This window comes from Kluyveromyces marxianus, chromosome 4 (genome assembly GCF_001417885.1).
Source record: "Kluyveromyces marxianus DMKU3-1042 DNA, complete genome, chromosome 4".
Lineage (NCBI taxonomy): Eukaryota > Fungi > Ascomycota > Saccharomycetes > Saccharomycetales > Saccharomycetaceae > Kluyveromyces > Kluyveromyces marxianus.
This window is the reverse complement of record NC_036028.1, coordinates 334117-352956: the sequence shown is the minus strand read 5'-3', so window position 1 is coordinate 352956 and position 18840 is coordinate 334117. Positions and strand designations below refer to the sequence as shown.

The following is an 18840-nucleotide window of genomic DNA, read 5'->3' as shown; positions in this document are numbered from 1 at the left end:
TGAAATGAAAAAAGGGTCAAGGGCCATGGTCAAGGGCCAAGGGCTTACCCGGAGGAGGCAGGGTAATCGCGTGAGGTGGAGGCGAGCTGAAACTCCAGCTCAGGTTAGTAGTGAGTTAGTTAGTTTCCTTTTCGCGACATGAGACGTAAAATAGTGGGAAGTGGATATAGAGAGAGAGAGATCAGTAAGCATGGTACAGTTGAGGCGGTGCAGAGGCGGAACAGAATAGAATAGAATAGACCATTGTCACTACCAGAAGTAGACTTGACGGCACCAGACTACACTGCCCTACCCAACCTACATGAATCGAAGCAGAAGAACTCGAAGAAGCAGATCGGAGTCGGAAGAACAGGCTGCAGCTGGAGCTGAAGTTGAGGCAGTCTCTGTTGAAGCAGAAGCTGAAGCTATTGCTCCAACTGGAACTGATGCTCCAGCTGGAACTGACGACGCCCCAGCTGTCTCGTGGGACTCCTTTCTAGAACGCACCACCGCCAACCAGTTGAACAAGTTGATGCCCATTCCGCTCGATTTCGTGCCCTTCCAAGACCTCATCCAGTCCTGGTACTACCAGTACAGCGTAATGTGGCTCAGCAACGTGTGTTCCGGGTACTGGACGCAGGGCTTCACCAGCGGCAAGCCATGGTTCACCGAAATTACCTTTGACGAACGTCTAATGCTACTGGACTACCAGGCAGGCTGGAGTTTACACGAAGAAGAGACAGCATCTGCAGCAGCAGAAGCGGCAGAAGAAGAAGGAGGAGAAGACGAAGGAGGAGAAACTGGCTCCACCAATTTGTTCAGAGCCATATTGCTCAGGCTGCTGAGGTCGCTCGAGCAGGACAAAACGGTCCGGTTGGAACACTGGGACGAGATCGTCAAGTACCACATCTTCAACTCGAAACAACGCGCTTCCCTGCTGTGGTATACAGAAGACGTCAATTGCAAGTTCAGCGAGTTGAACGTCGTGCAACAATTCGAAATCATCTTCCATGTGATCAAACTCGTCGAAAGGAAGAACATCGGATTCAGAAACTACTTGCAAAACCATCTAGACAACTTCCAGTTCCCCGAGATCTGGGAAAACGATACAACGTCGTTGGTCGTGCTTCCCACGGGCAAAATCATCAGGAAACAGGTATCCATGAGTGAGTCCACGTCGTCGTCGTCAAAGCAAGGGCCCTCGATACCGATCAAGTTGCAGAACTGCGTCGTGGTGGAGCAAACAGAAACCACGATCGACGTGATCCATTTGGACTACTCGGATGAGATAGACGCGTACTTGGGCGACGTCAAGATCGAGTACGAGACGTTGGCACACGATTATAGAAGTTTCGTCGAGTATCTCGAGACATTGGACGACGAGGACTTCCAAGAGTTTTTCCAAGGGTTGATCGAATACCACGCCGAGGCAGAAGTGTACGGCCGCAAGCTGTATGCCAACAGGCTCAAGCAGCAGTCGCTACAGGCGCTCATGGTGAGGAGAAAACGGTCGTCGCGGTTGGTTGCGCGCGAGGAAGAGCACCAGAAGAAGGAGTTGGAAACGAAGTGGTACGACAAGCTCGAGCGCAGAGAACAGTTCCTCCGTCACCGCAACAGAGTGCTCACCAGACGCACCAAGAAACTAAAGGACTACTTGTGGTCGCTACTATGGGAGAAGTTTGAGAAGGACTTTACGCAGGAGAAGCTGAGGAGGAGGAACAACAACAACAACAACAACGGTGGGGCCGGAGCTGAACCCGAGCCGTCGCAGCTGCAAATCGAAGAGATCGACGCGCACGTGATCGAGTTTGGCAGGAACTTCAAGCAATGGATCGTGCCCATCGACGAGGACGCGTACGCATACAAAGACGACGAGATCGACACGCTGGAACTCCCGGTAGAGTTGTGCATAACGCAGCAAGATTTAGACAACCTCGAAAAGTTTGGCATTCCCACAAAGCAGTACAAAGTGGACTCGCAAAACTGGTACCTCGATTGCAAGAGCGGGAAGCACGGCATCAACGATTTCAAGAAGGTGAAGGACCACAAGATTGTGTGCTGCGAAAAGACGCTGAGATGGGAATTGTGGGAGGAACAGGACCCCAAAGTGATAGAAATTCTTTCGCACGGACACGACCATTTGCTAACGCCCAGGGAATTGGGCGCTGTGACCATGTACGACGAGAACTTGCGGAGAAGGTCGTCGAGACGCGACGAGTCAGCTAGTGACAAGGTATCGCATGTGGAAAACAGGCCTACAGACAGAAAACCGTTTGACGTTACAGAGCCGTTCCTCAGCGCTAGGACCTTGCACCAGATGGAACAAGAGCTAAGGAACAACTTTGCAGCCGAGGTGGCTCTAATTAGGACGGCCGAAAAGAAGAAGGCTGAAGAGAAAGAGAAGCGTAAGAGGATTAAAGAAGAGAAAAAGAGACAAGCTCAGGCCAAGCAGAACGTGATTGTACAGACTGTGCCTCAGACCGTGCCTCAGGTTTCGACTCAGACTGCGCCTCAGGTGTCGGCTCAGACTGTGCCCCAGACTGTGCCTCAAAACGCGCCTCCAACCACGTCGCCACAGTGAGTGAGTGAGTGGTCCACCTTGCACTACATATCCACATCATATTATAGCCATAGCCATAACCTACGTATAGTAGTATATAGAATGAAACACTCACGTGACCTCATGACCTCGTGACCTCAACCTAGGTCCCCGTCCATTTTATTTTACCCGGACTTCCCACGCTAGGTCCAGGTCCAGGTCCACCCACGCTTCCTAGGGTTACCCTCTCGCAACTTTTTTTTTTTTTTTTTTTTTTTTCTCTCGTATTTCCCGCATTTGCCCTCCCCCTCCCTTTCCTTCTCCAGACTTTCCCGCGGCGAGCGCATTTTTTTCCCTGGATTTTCCTCGACATTCCTCTCCTCCCCTTCCCTCCCGGCTTTGAACTGCCCTTTTCCTGCCTTTCTGCTCTTTCTCCCCTTTCCTTTTTTTGGCATCTCGTTTCGTTTCGTTTCGTTTCGTTTCGTTTCATTCCTCGGTTCTATTTACCGCTCTCGGAATACTTCCCGAAACCCGAAACTGTCAAACCGAAAACCCGTGCCCCACACGCCCTCCGGGAACGACTTCCATCGCCCATCGCCATGGCATTCGCATCCAAACACCAAATGCAAAAAAGGCGGCAGGCAGGCAGGTCATCTTCTCGAACTTTTCTTTCTCGATCATGCTCATCGATTTTCTCTTCTCGAAAAGGCTGTCAAAAAGAGCCAAGCCCAGCAAACAGCGCAAGGCATCATCTGGGATCTTGAGGCTGCTTGAGTATGGTTGGAATGAACCTAGCTAGCTAGCTCATCACAGAAAGAAATGGAGGCTTTTTGGTTGGCGTATATAAAACTAACAACCAAAATTTAAACTATATTAAGAAGTAGAAGTAGAAGTAGAAGTAGAAGTAGAAGTAGAAGTAGAAGCAGTAGTTAGTTGTTGTTGGTATTGGTTGCCGAAACGAAGAGCGAAGAAATTTAGAGGATACGCGCGGCTTAAGTTTCAACATAGTTAGTAGTTGTTGTTGATATTTTATTCTATTTTTTTTACCTTCGAGCAATAGACATTGGTATATAATCACTATTACTATTGGATAGCTAACCAAAGGCAGGAACTATTAGAGAAAAGAACACTCACACACACACATTTACAAAGACTGTATGACGATGTTGGTGCTGAATTCTGGGGCAATGCCAATATTGAGCCATATAACACAGACGACTCGAATACTGGAGTCGCCGGTTTCGAAGTATACGTACAAGAACAAGAATAAGCATAAGCATAATAAGCAAAAAGCCGGAACGAAAGCGATGAGAAGCGGTTTGGAAGAAGATGCGTGCATGATGGATACGTCGACGCTAACGCCATCGTTAAGCAGTGTATTGCATCAGATCAAGCAGACGAATAGGGAAAGACGTAACACCGGGTCGACGCTGGGCTCCTCGAGCGAGAGCGTGTTGTCGCTGCGAGAATACGAGTCGAGTTCCGATGGAGCTTTGTCGGACATCTTGGGTCAAAAGGAGATAGAGGGGCCGGGACTTGGATTGGACCCATTTTGCATTGACGACGAGGCCGATGACGATGGGTTTCCGGAATGTAACCATCCTTTGCGTGATAGCAGGAGCTCCAGCGTAAGTACGAGCAGAAGCAAGAATAGAAGGAGAAGCAGGAGCACGAGCACAAGCACAAGCAGGAGCAGAAGCACAGATACTTTGTGTGCACCAAGTCCACACACCAAGATATACAATTTGGGCGACCTCGACTTGACGGACACGTTGTCAACGGAGGACATCGTGCAGCCCATCAAACCTATTTATGAGAGGCCCAAGTGCAAAAGGATGAGCGTGTGCTCGGTAATCCAGGACGGATCGAGTGATGGTAAGAGACCAAGACGGAATTCTAGGTTTACACCAATCTTTCTGGAGAACGAGGTGGTCGAAATGGAACACTGGCCCAACACAACCCAGCAACAACAGGATCTCGGTGTGCAAGATGGCATAGTCGAACTCGATATGACGCTCAAAAGAACGCGTCAGCAGTCACTGAACCCATCGTTCCTTCGGCTGTACGCCCTAGAGACCAGCATGAAGCAGAAAAACCTGCTCCCAGATCTCAACTTGGACGAGTCCATCTTACAGAAACTCTCGATCCAGGACATCGCGCATCTTAACGTGCCATCGGACCCTTCAAACAAAATCACTCCTCAACAAATTAAACTAGCTTTGATTACAAGAAAGAAGCTGTGGACCGACATGTGTCGCATCACAAGAACAGACCTCCATGGCGAATATACTCCATCAAACTTGAGATTCGTTCGCGACACAAGGGCTCCGGAAACAAACGATCAGCCCGCAGAAGCCACTTCACTCGTCAGAATGAACTCTGAAGTGAAGCCATGGTCCCAGCCAGAAATGTCAAAACCAACCATGTTCAAGCCATGCGGCAGGATCCCTCTCGGAAGAAACGTCAATTCCAAAGACATCCAGTACGTCGTAAAAGGTTGGTGCGACTACAGATTTGCATGAACTAGCCATTCAATCACACCATATTCATCATCATTATTATATCGAAACTTAATCGCTCACATATAGACCTTAGCATATACACACACACACACATACATTTACGTATCTACTAATTAATGACTTCATCATACCAATGTTATGACTCCCGTTACGAGAACTTTGGGCTTCACTCGGTTTCATTGGGTTACAATTCGATATGCTGCCCCGATGCCTGCCACTATTACACACATTATAGACGTTCCGATGCGTCTAGTGGGCGCTGTTAAGGCCGTTTGGTTCACTAAGTGTGTCTCAGCAAAGTCACGTGCAAAGCCACAGCTTTTTCTCCCAAAGTCCGATCTGTGCACTTAAGAAAAGTGCGATGCCCTCAGAAAGCAGTAGATGTTGTTACAAATGCAACCACACATCTGGAGGATCAGGTGAGAGCAGTGAAGGGTATTGTCTTGTGCTTAGTAAAGAGACGCAATACATAAGGGACGATCTTCAAGAGGGTTTTGTCTCGTTTTTATTTTGTTTATTGTGTGTGTGTCCCTTTGGTGTTGTTCAATTGATTGGTCTTTTTAGAGTAGTACAGAGATATCATAGATCTGCAGCTTGATTACGCATGAGAGTGACTGGTATCAAACTTGTAGCGCTCGATCCGAGCAAGATTCGTCGTGTGGCTGTGATTGGGGCCGGTCCAGTTGGATCGGGGCTCACAAAGGCTCTTTTGAATGAGAAGCATTTTGATGAGGTTAAAGTGTATGAGAAAAGATCAACGTTTGGTGGGTTGTGGAACTATACGAAGCCATCATTGAAGCAGGCGAATGCAACTTCTTGCCCTGAGGTACCTTGTGAAAATCCTAGAGTGAGACTACAGCCTCAGAATGGTGGTTCAGACGCGTCTTCTCCTTTGTTCCAAACTGCAGTTTACAAGTACTTGGACACCAACGTTCCAAAGATTTTGATGGAATACAAGGGCCACAAGTTCCCTCCAGGAACTCCATTGTTCCCATTGAGGGAGCAGGTGCTCGACTATATTGTGAAGTACTCGAAGCCAATTGAGAAGTATGTGAGTTTCAACTCCGAAGTTGTGAAGGTGTCTTACGACGATGAAACCAGCAAGTATTTGGTGAAGACTTTGAACTTGCTCAACAACAATGTTACTGAGGAGAAATTTGATGCAGTTTCTGTGGCCACAGGGTTTTATGACTTACCATTTATTCCTTCTAGGCCAGGTTTGAAGGAATGGCATGTCGCTTACCCTTCATCTGTTTCTCACGCCAAGGATTTCGATTGCCCAGAGGATTTCAAAGATGTTCAAGGCGAAATTTTGATTGTGGGAAACAGTGCTTCTGCATCTGATCTTGCATTCGAGCTTGCTTTACACTTGCAGAGACCTGTATACAAGTCTAAGAGATCCGAAAATAAGTTGCCAGCCCCATTTGACCCTAACATCAAAGACGTTCCTGATATCAAACAGTTCAACCCGGAAACGAAGACAGTATCGTTCGTAGACGGCACAGAGTTGAAGAACGTGGAAAAGGTGATTTTCTGTACTGGATACTTGAAATCTTTGCCCTTCCTACCAACGAAAGATGAACCAGGCGTTGGAAACTCTATTTTAAGCGGGTTAATTGGCGACGGTAGAAGAGTACAGAACTTGTACAACCACATTTTGCCCATCTCTTTGCCAACATTCGGTATCATTGGCCTCCCAAGATTTGTCTTGCCAACAAGATTGTCCGAAACGCAAGGTGCATGGCTAAGCAGAGTGTGGTCCGGAAGAATTCAACTACCTTCGGAAGAGATCCAACAAAAATACCATGATTGGTTTGTTGAGCAAAGCGGCGAAGGTAACAAGCACCACGACTTGAATTTCCCATGGGATGTTCAATATTCACAGAGACTAAACAGAGAGATCAGACATGCTGGAAATGGTGGCTATTTTGGTGTGGAATGGAGGGGTGACCAAATTAAGGCCAGATCTTCCATCAAAGCTTTGAAAGAAGGTTACACAGCTCATTTCAAGGCAACTGGAAAGAGAGCAGAATCAATTGAGGAACTGATTGAAAGCGGTTATTTCAAGTGGCCCGAAGATGCAAAATCTTGCGTTCAAGTTCCAACTTTTGTACCTTAGTATAGGATAGACAGATATATAAAATGAAATTTTACGAGTTCAAGATGAAACACACAGTGTAATAATACTATTTAACGTACTTTTCTAATGTATCAAGTTAAAGAAATATCAAATCAGTAAGTATAGAACCATAAGATCAAGCGTAATTTTATCATTGCAGAGCTATTAACAAACATTTATTATTTGCAGTGAAGCATTCATTCATTTCCTATTGTATTCACTTATCATAATGAAGTTCATATGGCTTTTAAAAAGAGTATATATATATAATCTGACAAAAAAAAAGGTTGGGCATTTCAATGCCAAGATGTGTATAAAGAGAAAAGGGATGCTACAACTGGTACAAGTTTGGGGAGAGTGAGTGGTTCTACTGCTATAATATAATGAAACGGTATACTGTGTCTTTTGTAGAAGTTTGGGATGGAGATAAAGTAATTTCGAGCTGGTTTGATTATGAGAAAGGTGGTAACAAAAATGGTTATGGCAGTATGGATAAAGGGGAAAACGAACAAAAGGCATTGTTTCACAGACTAATCAGCGATATGGTAATACGAACTGTTGTTGATCTTCCAGGTAACAAAGTCACCAAAACATCAATGGATCTCATAGATGGCTATGATTGTTATTACACAACTGCGGATGATTCGAAGGTGATTGTATGTTTTGTGAAGGAAGCAGTACCTAAGTTCCTTCCGCTTCGACTATTGTCGGAATTGAAGAACTTAAATAACGACACTGATGAAAAGCTACAAAATAATGTCAACAACCAATTGGACAAGTTCCATGAAGAACTCTTGTCGTATCGAACCGAGGGACAGGAGATAGGGAACGCAACTGAGGAGGAGTTACAGAAAATTATCGCAATAATGAACGATAATATCGACAAATTCTTGCAGAGACAGGAAAGAATATCCCTGCTTGTAGATAATACGAATCAATTGAACGAAAATAGCTTTAAGTTCCATCGTAAGTCATCTAAAATCATGAGGAAAATGTGGTGGAATAATGTGAAATTCTATTCCATTATAGCCTTCATAGTCATTGTCATTATTGCAATCATGTTCTTGATATTATTACACTGAGTTTTAGAGGTTTTTTATGACCAGTATACAATATAAATTGTCTTAGTTTATAAATCTACTAAGTAGATATGAAACCGAATGAATCATTATATGAATGATCATTGATCCGTTTTCCGTTTCTTTGGTTCTACATCCGTTCCATCTTCTGCCGCTTGTCCTTTATCTTGCCCGCTTACTGCTTCTTCTGTACCTTCCTCTTCCTCTTCCTCTTCATCCTCGTCCTCGTCCTCGTCCTCGTCCATTATTATATCGCCGTTAGCGTCATTCTTATTTTGTTTGTTCTGCTTCTTCCATTGCATAGCTTTTTGATATCCTTCCATTTTCTCAACTAATATGCTTTTAAGCGCCCCAAACCCTAGTGTGTCTAGAGCCATCATAATATCGTGCTCATTGCAACTTTTTCTATTATTCTTCTTCGCGTTCATTTGTGCAAACGTCAAAAGGTGATTCACAAATACCGTAGCAGATCTCTGCATTGCTAGCGCCGCATCTTTGCTAACAGTTACTCGCCTCTCTTCATCCCCATTTTGGAATGCACTGTGTATCGACTCCTTCGCCAGCGACATGATTAAGCTCTTGGGGAATAGTAAATCATCAATGCTTATCTTCTCTTGTTCCTTCACGTAGGATGTGTTAGGATAATTACCTCCAGAATCTTTTCTCCAACCTTTTGGTGGCATGGTATGCTAGTCACGTTCCGATGTAGATGTGTTCAAAGGCTCTATATATCCTTCGTTTACTGCAATTCTCTTTCTTCTTCTTCTTCTTACTGTAGTTAAGCATACAAAAACGCTAAATGTAGTAATAATTGGTGCCAAAATTTCAGCCAGTTAATATTATCTTACTCTATCAACAGACATATATGATAATAAATAACACCATTTAAAGCTTGATTTTACCACAGATGCAGCACGGGACCCATAATTACATATAATAAGACGACAAAAAGCATTTTTAAAGCTAATCAAAGCTCTTTAAAGTAATAAATTGGGTTCAAAACATAACACGTGACCAACATCAACACTTTTTCCACAACAATTGCAAGCTTTTTCCAGCGATTTTTCAGTTTCAATGCTCATCGCATCTCATCGCCAGCTTTAAAGATAAAAAGAGAGTACTATAAGGGCTTCAGTTGTTTATTCCAGGTGGAAACAGGACTAAAACCTGGGGAAAAGGCTAGAAAACCACATATCCTAATTTCCTTTCTTTTAAGCTATGTTGAGGGCTGCTTTTCAAACGTTAAAAGCCAGACTTGGAGGAAAGACTCCGGTTGATGCAACATCGATTGATGTATCACAGTTCAAGATAGTTCAAGAAGGAGAGGCCAAGATTTTGTTCCCTAACAAGGAGACGGTCTTCTATAATCCTATTCAACAGTTTAATAGGGATCTAAGTGTTACATGTATCAAAGCCTGGGATGAGATATACCAGGAAGAAGCTCGGGAGCGTCGCGAGGCTAAGAAGAACCAGGCTAACAGCAAGAACCAAGGGAAAAAACGTGCACTTGCCGAGACTTCCGAAAATAATACCGATTCCAGTGATGCTCTTAAGAAGAGGAAGTTGAATGAGGATGAGAGCAATGCGGTAGCTGTTTCAGGACCAGTGGTAAAACCATATATCAAGATACTTGAAGCTTTGAGTGCCACTGGTTTACGTGCAATCAGATATGCCAAAGAGATTCCCAACGCAAAGATGATAACAGCCAACGATCTACTTCCCGATGCAGTGGAATCCATCAAGAGAAACATTAATTACAATGGTGTGCAGGATAAAGTTGTGGCTAACTTAGACGACGCCAATGTCTTGATGTACAGAAACAAGAGCACAAACACCAAGTACCATGTAATTGATTTAGATCCTTATGGTACTGTGACTCCATTCGTAGATGCTTCCATGCAATGTATCGAGGATGGGGGGTTGATGTTAGTCACATGTACAGATTTATCAGTTCTAGCTGGTAACGGATACCCAGAGAAGTGTTTTGCGCTATACGGGGGTGTTAACATGGCAGGACATGATGCCACACACGAGAGTGCACTAAGACTAGTGCTTAACCTTTTGGGCCAAAGTGCGGCCAAATATAAGAAGACCATCGAACCACTTCTTTCGTTAAGTATTGACTTCTACGTGCGTGTCTTTATCAGAGTTAAGACCAGCCCAATTGAGGTCAAGAACCTACAGTCCAACACAATGGTTGGATACATGTGTTCTGGGTGCGGTGCATACCATACCCAACCTTTGGGTAGACAACAGGAGAGACAAACCAAGAAGGGTAACAAATTCACCAAGTTTTCATTGGCCCAGGGCCCTCCAGTTGATAGACATTGTTCTTACTGTGGAAGCGTCCATCACATAGTGGGCCCAATGTATGGAGGTCCTCTACACAACCGCGACTTTATTGAACGTGTGTTGAGAATCAACAAGGAGGACCACAAAGATGATGTATACGGCACAAGAAAGAGAATAGAAGGTATGTTGACATTAGCCAAGAACGAAATCACGGCACCATTCTACTTCACTCCTAATTCCGTGTCATCTATCTTGAAATTCCAAGTTCCACCTCTCAAGTCTGTTGTTGCTGGGTTGGGTTCATTGGGATACCAATGCTCACTAACACACGCCAAAGCCTCCAGTTTGAAAACTGATGCCAGCTGGGATGCTATCTGGTATGTGATGAAGAAATACTGCTTAGAACACGAAAATGTCGATGTAGAGAAAATGAACAAGAACGGTAATGGGTATAAGATCATGACTAATGAGAACATTGGTAAGAATGCTGAGTGGGACGAAAAAATATCCTTTGAACCCAATGAACACAGCGGTAAATTCGAGAAGCTAAGAAAGTTAAAGATCGTTAGATATCAAGAAAACCCAACCAGGAACTGGGGCCCAAAGGCCAGACCTCAATAATATCTGTACTACTAATAGAATGCAAGATCAATGACTATTATTATCTTCATCATCATGCCATTAAACAAAAAAAACTTACATTGAATAAACGTTAATTTCCTACCATAAAACTAGTACAAGTACAAACAGAGAAAACGCACAGTGCGCTGAACGGTGGGGACATCAAGTTGATATTCGTGGTAAATTATGAAGAAAGCGAACATAGAGAGCGAACATAGATAGTGAAATTGAATAGCAGTCGAGACACAAACGACATTTTTTTTTTCCGGCATTCGTTGTTTTTTATTATTATTATTACTATTACTATTTTTTTAATTCAATATCATAGAGAATTTGATTGTTTAGTTGATGACAAAGGAACGAGAAATTCGCTAACCTTTGTCCATAGTATTAGGGTGCCCAATTTGGTCTGCCATGCGTTATCGATTCATATTCCCGGACCCAGTATGGCCATGCCACTACAGAGCTGAGAAATACACCGTATAACATAATTGTTGGCGTCAATCTCTTGGTTTCGGACTTTGCCCACGATTCGCCGAAATGGTGGCCCGAAGGATTTAGCACCCTTCTGGCCGTGGTAGCCTGCTCCTTCCCTCCTGCCTTAAGGATTCTTAGGAACATAGTTTGGGAAGCTGATCTGATCTGATCTGACCTAATCTAATCTAAATCTAATCTGACACTGTTTTGATTATCTAAAAAGAGAAGGACCCTTTGACCGACGAAACTGTCAATCCCAAAGCATCGAAAAAACACATCGAACGCTATCCTCAAATCCTGAAACAGGGGAATAATTACCATGGAATGAAACGATGTCATATCCATTTATATACCAAAATCAGACAAGCAAAATATCTACACCTGCATGAAAGAGAGACCACTATTGGGCTTAGTTAAACCATACGTACGTCAGTGGCATTTCTAGAAACCGCACAATCACAAGAATGTGCAAGCAGGGACAAGGTTCATCAGGGCAAAACTCGTTTTTTGCCAAAATCCTCAAAAACTACTGCTGCTAGTACAGAGGTGAAGAAAATGCCAAGACAATAATAGCATATTGACTTTTTTTTTGTTTTTCTTTCTTCACTGAAAACGACGAAAAAGAAAACTGACGCACTTGTTAAAAAACGTATCAAAGTATCTCAGATTATGGTGAGAGGAGAGAGGGGGACGGGGAGGGGAGCGGAGAAGAAGCCTGAAAGGGTAGCCTGTATACCGGACCAAAATCTAAACCAGTAAACCACTAATGAAACAGAATAGCATAATTGTTATTTTGGCTTTTCAGAAACCAAACTATTAGCTAAGCTGTCCTGCTCTCTGGTATAATTTTTTTTTTCTTTCAGAGGTCAGCCAGTCAGTCATTACGTTACATTAGGTTGCTTGTTAAAATTGCTATTTGAATAAATTAGGTAACTAAGCGGAGACGGATCGCCCGTCCGTGTGCTTATTCTGTATAAGATAGTATATACGTCGCGGTGAAATGAATATTGGTCGTTCCACTCTTCTTCTCCTCCTCTCAAGGGGGGATGATCAAAGGGATTTATTTCATTCAGTCTAGTCCAGTGCTAGACACGAAGGGAAAAAAAAAACACAGAAAACGACATGCTCTAAAGCTGCTCTAGTTTAGTGCTTTGGGGCTTCTAGACCGTTAATGCCGATACCCAAGTCGACCTTTCTGTATAGTAATGGCCATCCCAAGACGGTAGCAATGAAGGTAGCGTATAGACCTAGGGTTGGCACTAATCTCTTAGCTTCAGTGACAGCCCATGCCTCACCGATGTGTCTGCCAGACTTTGCGGCAGTCTTAGCGGAGGTTTGGGCAGCGTGGTTGATAGCAATGGTAGCGGAAGATCTTAGGGCTCTGGTGAAAAACATTGTGTTATGTACTGAAAAGGGTTTGTTCGGTTGTTGGTTTTGTTGTTAGTGTCGATGTCAACGTCAAATTTACAATATAATACAGAGAGACAGTACACAAGAAAAAGAGACATAAAATATAATTGAACACCAAATACTCCCAATTTATATACCGAAAACTTTAACCAAGGTCGAACAAGACGGGACGACCAAGGAAGGGTTGGCAAAGGCAACGAACGAACTCTGACCACCACCAAGCTCTGTAAGTAAGTAACCAACCTTTCCAAAAGAGCGGCCTCAGGCAAGCCTCAAACCACTACGGAACAACCTGAAATGGAAATGGGCCAACTCTGGAAGACTGACTGACTGACTGAGCTGCTTGCTGCTTTAGAAGAAGAGGAAGTAGAAAATAAATAATGAATGAAATTGTAGCACCACTGCTGTTGCCATGGTCATGATCATGTCGGCGTACAGTATATAGTATATACAAAAATAGAGAGTACGCTTATGCAGCGCAGCGCTGCGAAACGCATTCATCGGATCACTTCCTGGCTTACATCAGCACGGCGGTGCATGGTGCACGGCGGTAAATATATGTATGTATATATAAATATCGTGAGTAACACGATTATCCTGCGAAGCCTGCGCACATCCTGTACATCCTTTTTACGGGTCGTGCGCACGGTAATTTCGGACGCAAGCAGCTCACCGCAGCTGGGCTCACATTCTGGCGATACTTCCAGAGCTGGGGAAACCCTTGAGGATGTGCGCTGTTGCCTGTTTGTGGTGTACCTCAGAACACCACGCAGCGCGCCAGCACGGACCGAAAGTCTGGTGATTTTTTTTTATTTTTATTATTATGATTATTATTATTTTCTTTCTCCTCCAACGCGTTTCTTTTGGCGAGTGGTGTTCAGACAGACCACTTTGCGCCGTTCCCGGGTAATCCTTGTTATAGGGGACACTTTAGTACAGTAGTACAGTAGTACAGTATAGTACAGTAGTACAGTAGTACAGTGTTGTATATTGTATAGTATAGTATAGAGAGTCATTCGTTATATAGTGATATGGCTCTAGAGAATCATCTTCTTAGGCAAGTATGGCTCCTCCAAGTACGCAACCTCCTCTTCGCTCAATTTGAACTCAGCAGCGCCAAGAATCTCTTGCACCCGCTCGATCGAGCTCAATCCAACAATCGGATAGCCGCCCTTGGCCAAAACCCACGCTGACGACACCACCGCCATGCTGGTGCCGCGCTTATCGGCTATTTCTTGCACCCTATCGATAATCTCAACCTCTTGCGCCTCCAAGTGGTCCATTGCGCGCCGCTTGATGGTCGGATCGGTCTTTGCCCGCTGCGACTTGGCATGGTCGGCCGCAGGCCGACAGAGAATCCCGCGCGCGTTAGGCGACCACGGAATCATCCCTAGCCCATGACGCTCCAAATACGGAATCAGTTCCCGTTCGTCTTCCCGGTACAACAAGTTGTAGCACGACTGCGAGCTGATGAACTGGTGCCATCCGCGACGCTCGGCAATTGCCTGCAAGTCCGCTAGTTCCGTCGCACGCATCGTCGACGCACCAATGTAACGCACTTTACCCGATTCGACAACGTCGTTCAACGCCCGCATGATCTCCTCCATCGGCGTCTCGCGGTCTAGTCTGTGCAACTGCAACACGTCAATGTACGTACCTAGCCGCCCACAGCTCGCCTCCACCCCAGCCAAGATGTGCTTCCGCGATAGGCCTTGCTGGTTCGCCAAGTCGAGCTCCTGCTGCGCCGCTTCTGCGCTGCCTGCTTCCAAGCCGCCGTGCTTCATCTCCAATTCCTCGTCTACGGGGAAATACACCTTGGTCAAAATGACCACCCGCTCCCGCGGAATCTTGTAGTGCGCGAGGAACTCGCCGAGTAGCCGCTCACTCAACCCGTTGCTGTACATGTCTGCGACGTCGTATGTGCGCAGACCATGGTCGTAGCAGTACTTCAATATCTCAAAGATCTTGCCGCGGTCGTCTTCGACCCAGGGCGCCCAGTCCTTAGACCCGTAGCTCATGCACCCGACTACGATCGGAGATATCTTCAACCCGGAGCGGCCCAAACGGACCTGTTTCAATAAGGGAGTTGCCATTGTTGCAGACGTTACTACTATCACACACTTTCCTACTACCTCGCTGCCACAAAGCTGAAAACTAGGTTTTGTCTGTCTCCTTCTTGGCCTCCCCTTCTGGCCTCCCCTTTTTATATATAGGTATATATGAAGACATTGTGCGGATTTATTTTCCCGCTGCATGAATAAAAAAACGTTAGTTTACTGACAATTAATAAGCACCCCCTCACACATTTCACCTAAAGGGGCGCAGAGCAATTGGCACGCTGCTTGTAATGAAGGATTCGATTAAGTATTATTATCTAGAAGTATAATTAAGTAAGTAACTATAGTATAGTAGTATATGGTATGCGAAACAGCCCTCTTTATAAGTGCCACTTGTGGAAATCTGGCATGTCGATGTGGAAAAAGGGGAGATTCACACCGTTGGCCGTGTACAATGCCACGGTTTGTTCCTCATCTTCATGCTCACCGCGGCTCTTGACCAGATTGTAGCTCGTATGGCCAACCAGTAGCGATTCGTCGCTAAACTCTTCGTTTATGGTACCAAACCCAGCATTCACCAAACCTCTCTTGATCCATGGAGATATTATTCCGCTAAAGTGGAATTCCACTTGTCTGTTAGCGTATTTGTTTATAGCCTTACGGAGATCTACCAGATTCTGAATACCAGTAGAGTCGATTTGATTTACCTGCGACCAGTCCATCGCTAGCACCTTCAAAATTGGTCTTGAGTCCTGTACCTGGCGGCCTTCCAAATCGGCAGACGAACTATCGGACTTCTTGAACTTGAAAAGCTTTCTCAACAAGTATGGTGGCTCCCATTCGCCTGGGTCGTTCCATACTCTGTCAACCTTGCGCACGTGTCTTGCAGACTTGCCCGGTCTGGTCAACTCCTTGACTCTTGCGAAAATCTTGTCGTACTGTCTCGAGCAATTGACATATGTCCATGACTCAGTGGGTCTGTACACAATGACTCCCGGTGGAGGAGGATGCACAACCACTTCTGGGTTTAGTTCGTGCTGGTAGTTGTTGTCCAATGGCATCCACTTGACGTGGTACTGCAAGTGGGCGTGGTTGAGATTTCCTGCGGCTGCGGCTGCACCAGTAGTGGACTCCTGGTCTGTCAACTTGTTCGAATTGACCTGGATTTTAACGTTTTCGACAGGCTTGCCGTTGCTATCCGTGGTGTTATCATCGGATGAACCGTCCTTGGAAGGCTCGGCAATGATAATACGGTCAATGGACTTGTTAACTTCGGCATTGGTAACCTCACATAGCTCTACGTAACCTAGGAATTGTCCAGTGGGGAACACGACCTTCAATAACAACATTGCTGCAGACCAGCACATAGCGAAATAGATACCGTTTTCAATAGAAGAGAAAATGGTAATCAAAACAGTCACTAGGAAACAGACGAAGTCCAATGGGTTCATCAAATAAAAGTTCCATGTGGTCTTGTAGGAAGCCACCAAGTCACTCACAGCATGGATAATAACTGCAGATAAACAGGCCTTTGGAATGTAGTAAAATGCACCAGTCAAACAGTACAATGCTAGCAAGACACAAGAACCGGTGAAGAGCCCCGATAGAGGTGTTTTCACATTACACTTGGCCTTCAACGCACTTCTAGAGAAAGAACCGGTAGCTGGGTAGGCGTTAAAGAAAGTGGAGATCAAGTTAGTGACACCAATGGCGATCAATTCTTGGTCCGGAACCACCTTGTAGTCGTTAACTCTACCAAAGGACTTGGAAATGGCAATATGCTCTAACACCAAAATGATAACAGCAGAGGGAAGCTCAGACCCCAAGTGAGATACTAAACCGTCTGGCAACTTCATGACACCAACATGCTTTAAACCAGATGGAACTTTACCCAATACAGATATTGGATAATCCTTCTTCTTCTTGTGTCTGGTGATGCCCCACGATATCAATGTGAATAGGATAATGACAAATGCATTTCTAAGCGCCTGCGCATAAAATAAGACCAACTTGTAGATGGAAGCCCTCTTAGGGTCACGTCTAGTAACATAACGGTCCACCAACTTGGGGCCCAATGTTCCACAGAAGTACTTCCAAACGTATAAGATAACCAATGGAATTAACCCAAACACAGCATCCAATTTCGTGTCAGGTAAGTGTTTCAAACTGTTAATAATAACCTTGTAAGTGGCAGCTCTTGTATTCACCGCTTTACCATATCCCATTAATGCCGGAACTTGTCCAGCTACAATGTTGATAGCAGAACCAGTCATGAAACCAGCCACGGCATTCAATGAAATGAACTCCACAAGGAACCCAAGCCTTAGAAGCCCAACACCCAAAGCGATAGCACCACAGATTAAAGAAAGAGTAGTCGCAATGATGGGCGCAGTGATTTCGGGATTACTATCACCAACCTTTTTCGTGACTCTCGCAATAACTTTAGCAGTCTCAAGGGACATAACAGCCACTGGACCAATGCAGACATCCTTACTAGTAGCGAAAAATGAGTATATGAAGGCACCGACAAAGGAAGAGTACAACCCGTACTGAGGAGGCAAACTTGCAATCTGGGCATATGACATGGATTGTGGCACAAGAACACAGCCGACAGTAATACCCGCAACAACATCATTATAGAGCCAACTGAGATTATAATGATGAATCCATTTTAGTAATGGGAATAACGACAGCAAATAGTCGGTAACAGACTGTAGGCGTACGTATGGTTTGATCTTCTCATCATATGCATCTTTTAAGTTAACGATTGGCTCCTCGTAGTTGGGAACTTGAAGGGAATCATATGTATAGATGTTACGCACTGTAACATCTTCTATGCCGGTTTTGCCTGTACTAGTTCCTTTCAGTATGCTTTCTTCATCTTGATATGTTGTGTCAACAATCGAATCCAAATGCATGTCGTCATACAAATGGTGGTGCCTTGGAGATGACCCAATGCTGTGACCATTGCTTATGTGAGGAGCGATAATTTCACTCGTCTTTAAGTCATCATATTCTTGTTCCAACTGATCGAAATCTGGGCTTTCATCTGAATATTTATTAATACTATCACCATCAACACTGTCATAGTTTTTCCCACGATCAGAAACCAGCTGATGCGAGACCATTCTTGTAATCTTAGTACTTCTTAGAGGAGTTCAATCACTGTTCAGTAATTCAAGTATATCAGCCTAACAGCGCTGTATTACAAATAACCTTATTGTCTTAGGATCAAGAATGTACTTTGATTGCCTGCTCTTATGTCGTATTCCAAAATCTTCAAAGCGATAATGCATGCAGACCCTTGCTATCTAAGATTTCACATCCATATATATATATAATCACCAGACAGGCTGATGTTCCTTTGCTGTGATTCAACTTTAGCTCATTAAGCTTAACCATCCAAATGTCTCAACGTAATCCGGTAATTTTTGGTCCGTAAGCGATGGAACTGTGTTCAAAAAGACACTGGCTCACCCAAAGCAGAAACACATAGAGAAAAATCGTCCATCAACTCTGCAAAGCACAGACTTCGCTAACACAATAGATTGTGACCTAGCCTTTCTATGCATAATTTGTAATTGCAGTTACCTCGCACACTGCTGCCACCACTAGCTAACTGCCAGAAAAACCTCCACAAAAATATAAATTCACGTGACCTTGACATACACAGTTGTGCCTAATTCATACCCATCTTACATCATCTCGTAGAAAGCAATCAAGAAACCTGCCAGAATTGCCTAGA

General features: G+C 44.6%; 9 protein-coding genes across 9 annotated transcripts; 5 read left to right on the top strand and 4 right to left on the bottom strand.

Annotated features, from left to right (window-relative positions):
- Nucleotides 1–301: 301 nt before the first annotated feature.
- IOC2 (Ioc2p) lies at nucleotides 302–2560 on the top strand (the record flags this gene model as incomplete). The annotated part of the gene is made up of 1 exon (XM_022819441.1): nucleotides 302–2560. One exon carries the CDS (start codon nucleotides 302–304, stop codon nucleotides 2558–2560), a length of 2259 nt encoding a protein of 752 aa, XP_022676006.1.
- A 1115-nt stretch (nucleotides 2561–3675) lies between these two features.
- On the top strand, nucleotides 3676–5040 carry GIS3 (Gis3p; the record flags this gene model as incomplete). The annotated part of the gene is made up of 1 exon (XM_022819439.1): nucleotides 3676–5040. The coding sequence occupies one exon, from the start codon at nucleotides 3676–3678 to the stop codon at nucleotides 5038–5040; it is 1365 nt and encodes a 454-aa protein (XP_022676005.1).
- Nucleotides 5041–5644: 604 nt separating this feature from the next.
- Nucleotides 5645–7159, top strand: fmo1 (thiol-specific monooxygenase; the record flags this gene model as incomplete). Its single annotated transcript, XM_022819438.1, has 1 exon — nucleotides 5645–7159. The coding sequence occupies one exon, from the start codon at nucleotides 5645–5647 to the stop codon at nucleotides 7157–7159; it is 1515 nt and encodes a 504-aa protein (XP_022676004.1).
- Nucleotides 7160–7542: 383 nt separating this feature from the next.
- NYV1 (Nyv1p) lies at nucleotides 7543–8241 on the top strand (the record flags this gene model as incomplete). The annotated part of the gene is made up of 1 exon (XM_022819437.1): nucleotides 7543–8241. One exon carries the CDS (start codon nucleotides 7543–7545, stop codon nucleotides 8239–8241), a length of 699 nt encoding a protein of 232 aa, XP_022676003.1.
- Nucleotides 8242–8339: 98 nt separating this feature from the next.
- Nucleotides 8340–8921, bottom strand: DPB4 (DNA polymerase epsilon noncatalytic subunit; the record flags this gene model as incomplete). The annotated part of the gene is made up of 1 exon (XM_022819436.1): nucleotides 8340–8921. One exon carries the CDS (start codon nucleotides 8919–8921, stop codon nucleotides 8340–8342), a length of 582 nt encoding a protein of 193 aa, XP_022676002.1.
- Nucleotides 8922–9456: 535 nt separating this feature from the next.
- On the top strand, nucleotides 9457–11151 carry TRM1 (tRNA (guanine26-N2)-dimethyltransferase; the record flags this gene model as incomplete). The annotated part of the gene is made up of 1 exon (XM_022819435.1): nucleotides 9457–11151. One exon carries the CDS (start codon nucleotides 9457–9459, stop codon nucleotides 11149–11151), a length of 1695 nt encoding a protein of 564 aa, XP_022676001.1.
- Nucleotides 11152–12771: 1620 nt separating this feature from the next.
- Nucleotides 12772–13023, bottom strand: COX26 (Cox26p; the record flags this gene model as incomplete). Its single annotated transcript, XM_022819434.1, has 1 exon — nucleotides 12772–13023. One exon carries the CDS (start codon nucleotides 13021–13023, stop codon nucleotides 12772–12774), a length of 252 nt encoding a protein of 83 aa, XP_022676000.1.
- A 1052-nt stretch (nucleotides 13024–14075) lies between these two features.
- KLMA_40148 (aldo-keto reductase superfamily protein) lies at nucleotides 14076–15293 on the bottom strand (the record flags this gene model as incomplete). Its single annotated transcript, XM_022819433.1, has 1 exon — nucleotides 14076–15293. The coding sequence occupies one exon, from the start codon at nucleotides 15291–15293 to the stop codon at nucleotides 14076–14078; it is 1218 nt and encodes a 405-aa protein (XP_022675999.1).
- Nucleotides 15294–15475: 182 nt separating this feature from the next.
- Nucleotides 15476–18223, bottom strand: SUL2 (sulfate permease; the record flags this gene model as incomplete). The annotated part of the gene is made up of 1 exon (XM_022819432.1): nucleotides 15476–18223. The coding sequence occupies one exon, from the start codon at nucleotides 18221–18223 to the stop codon at nucleotides 15476–15478; it is 2748 nt and encodes a 915-aa protein (XP_022675998.1).
- Nucleotides 18224–18840: the final 617 nt, after the last annotated feature.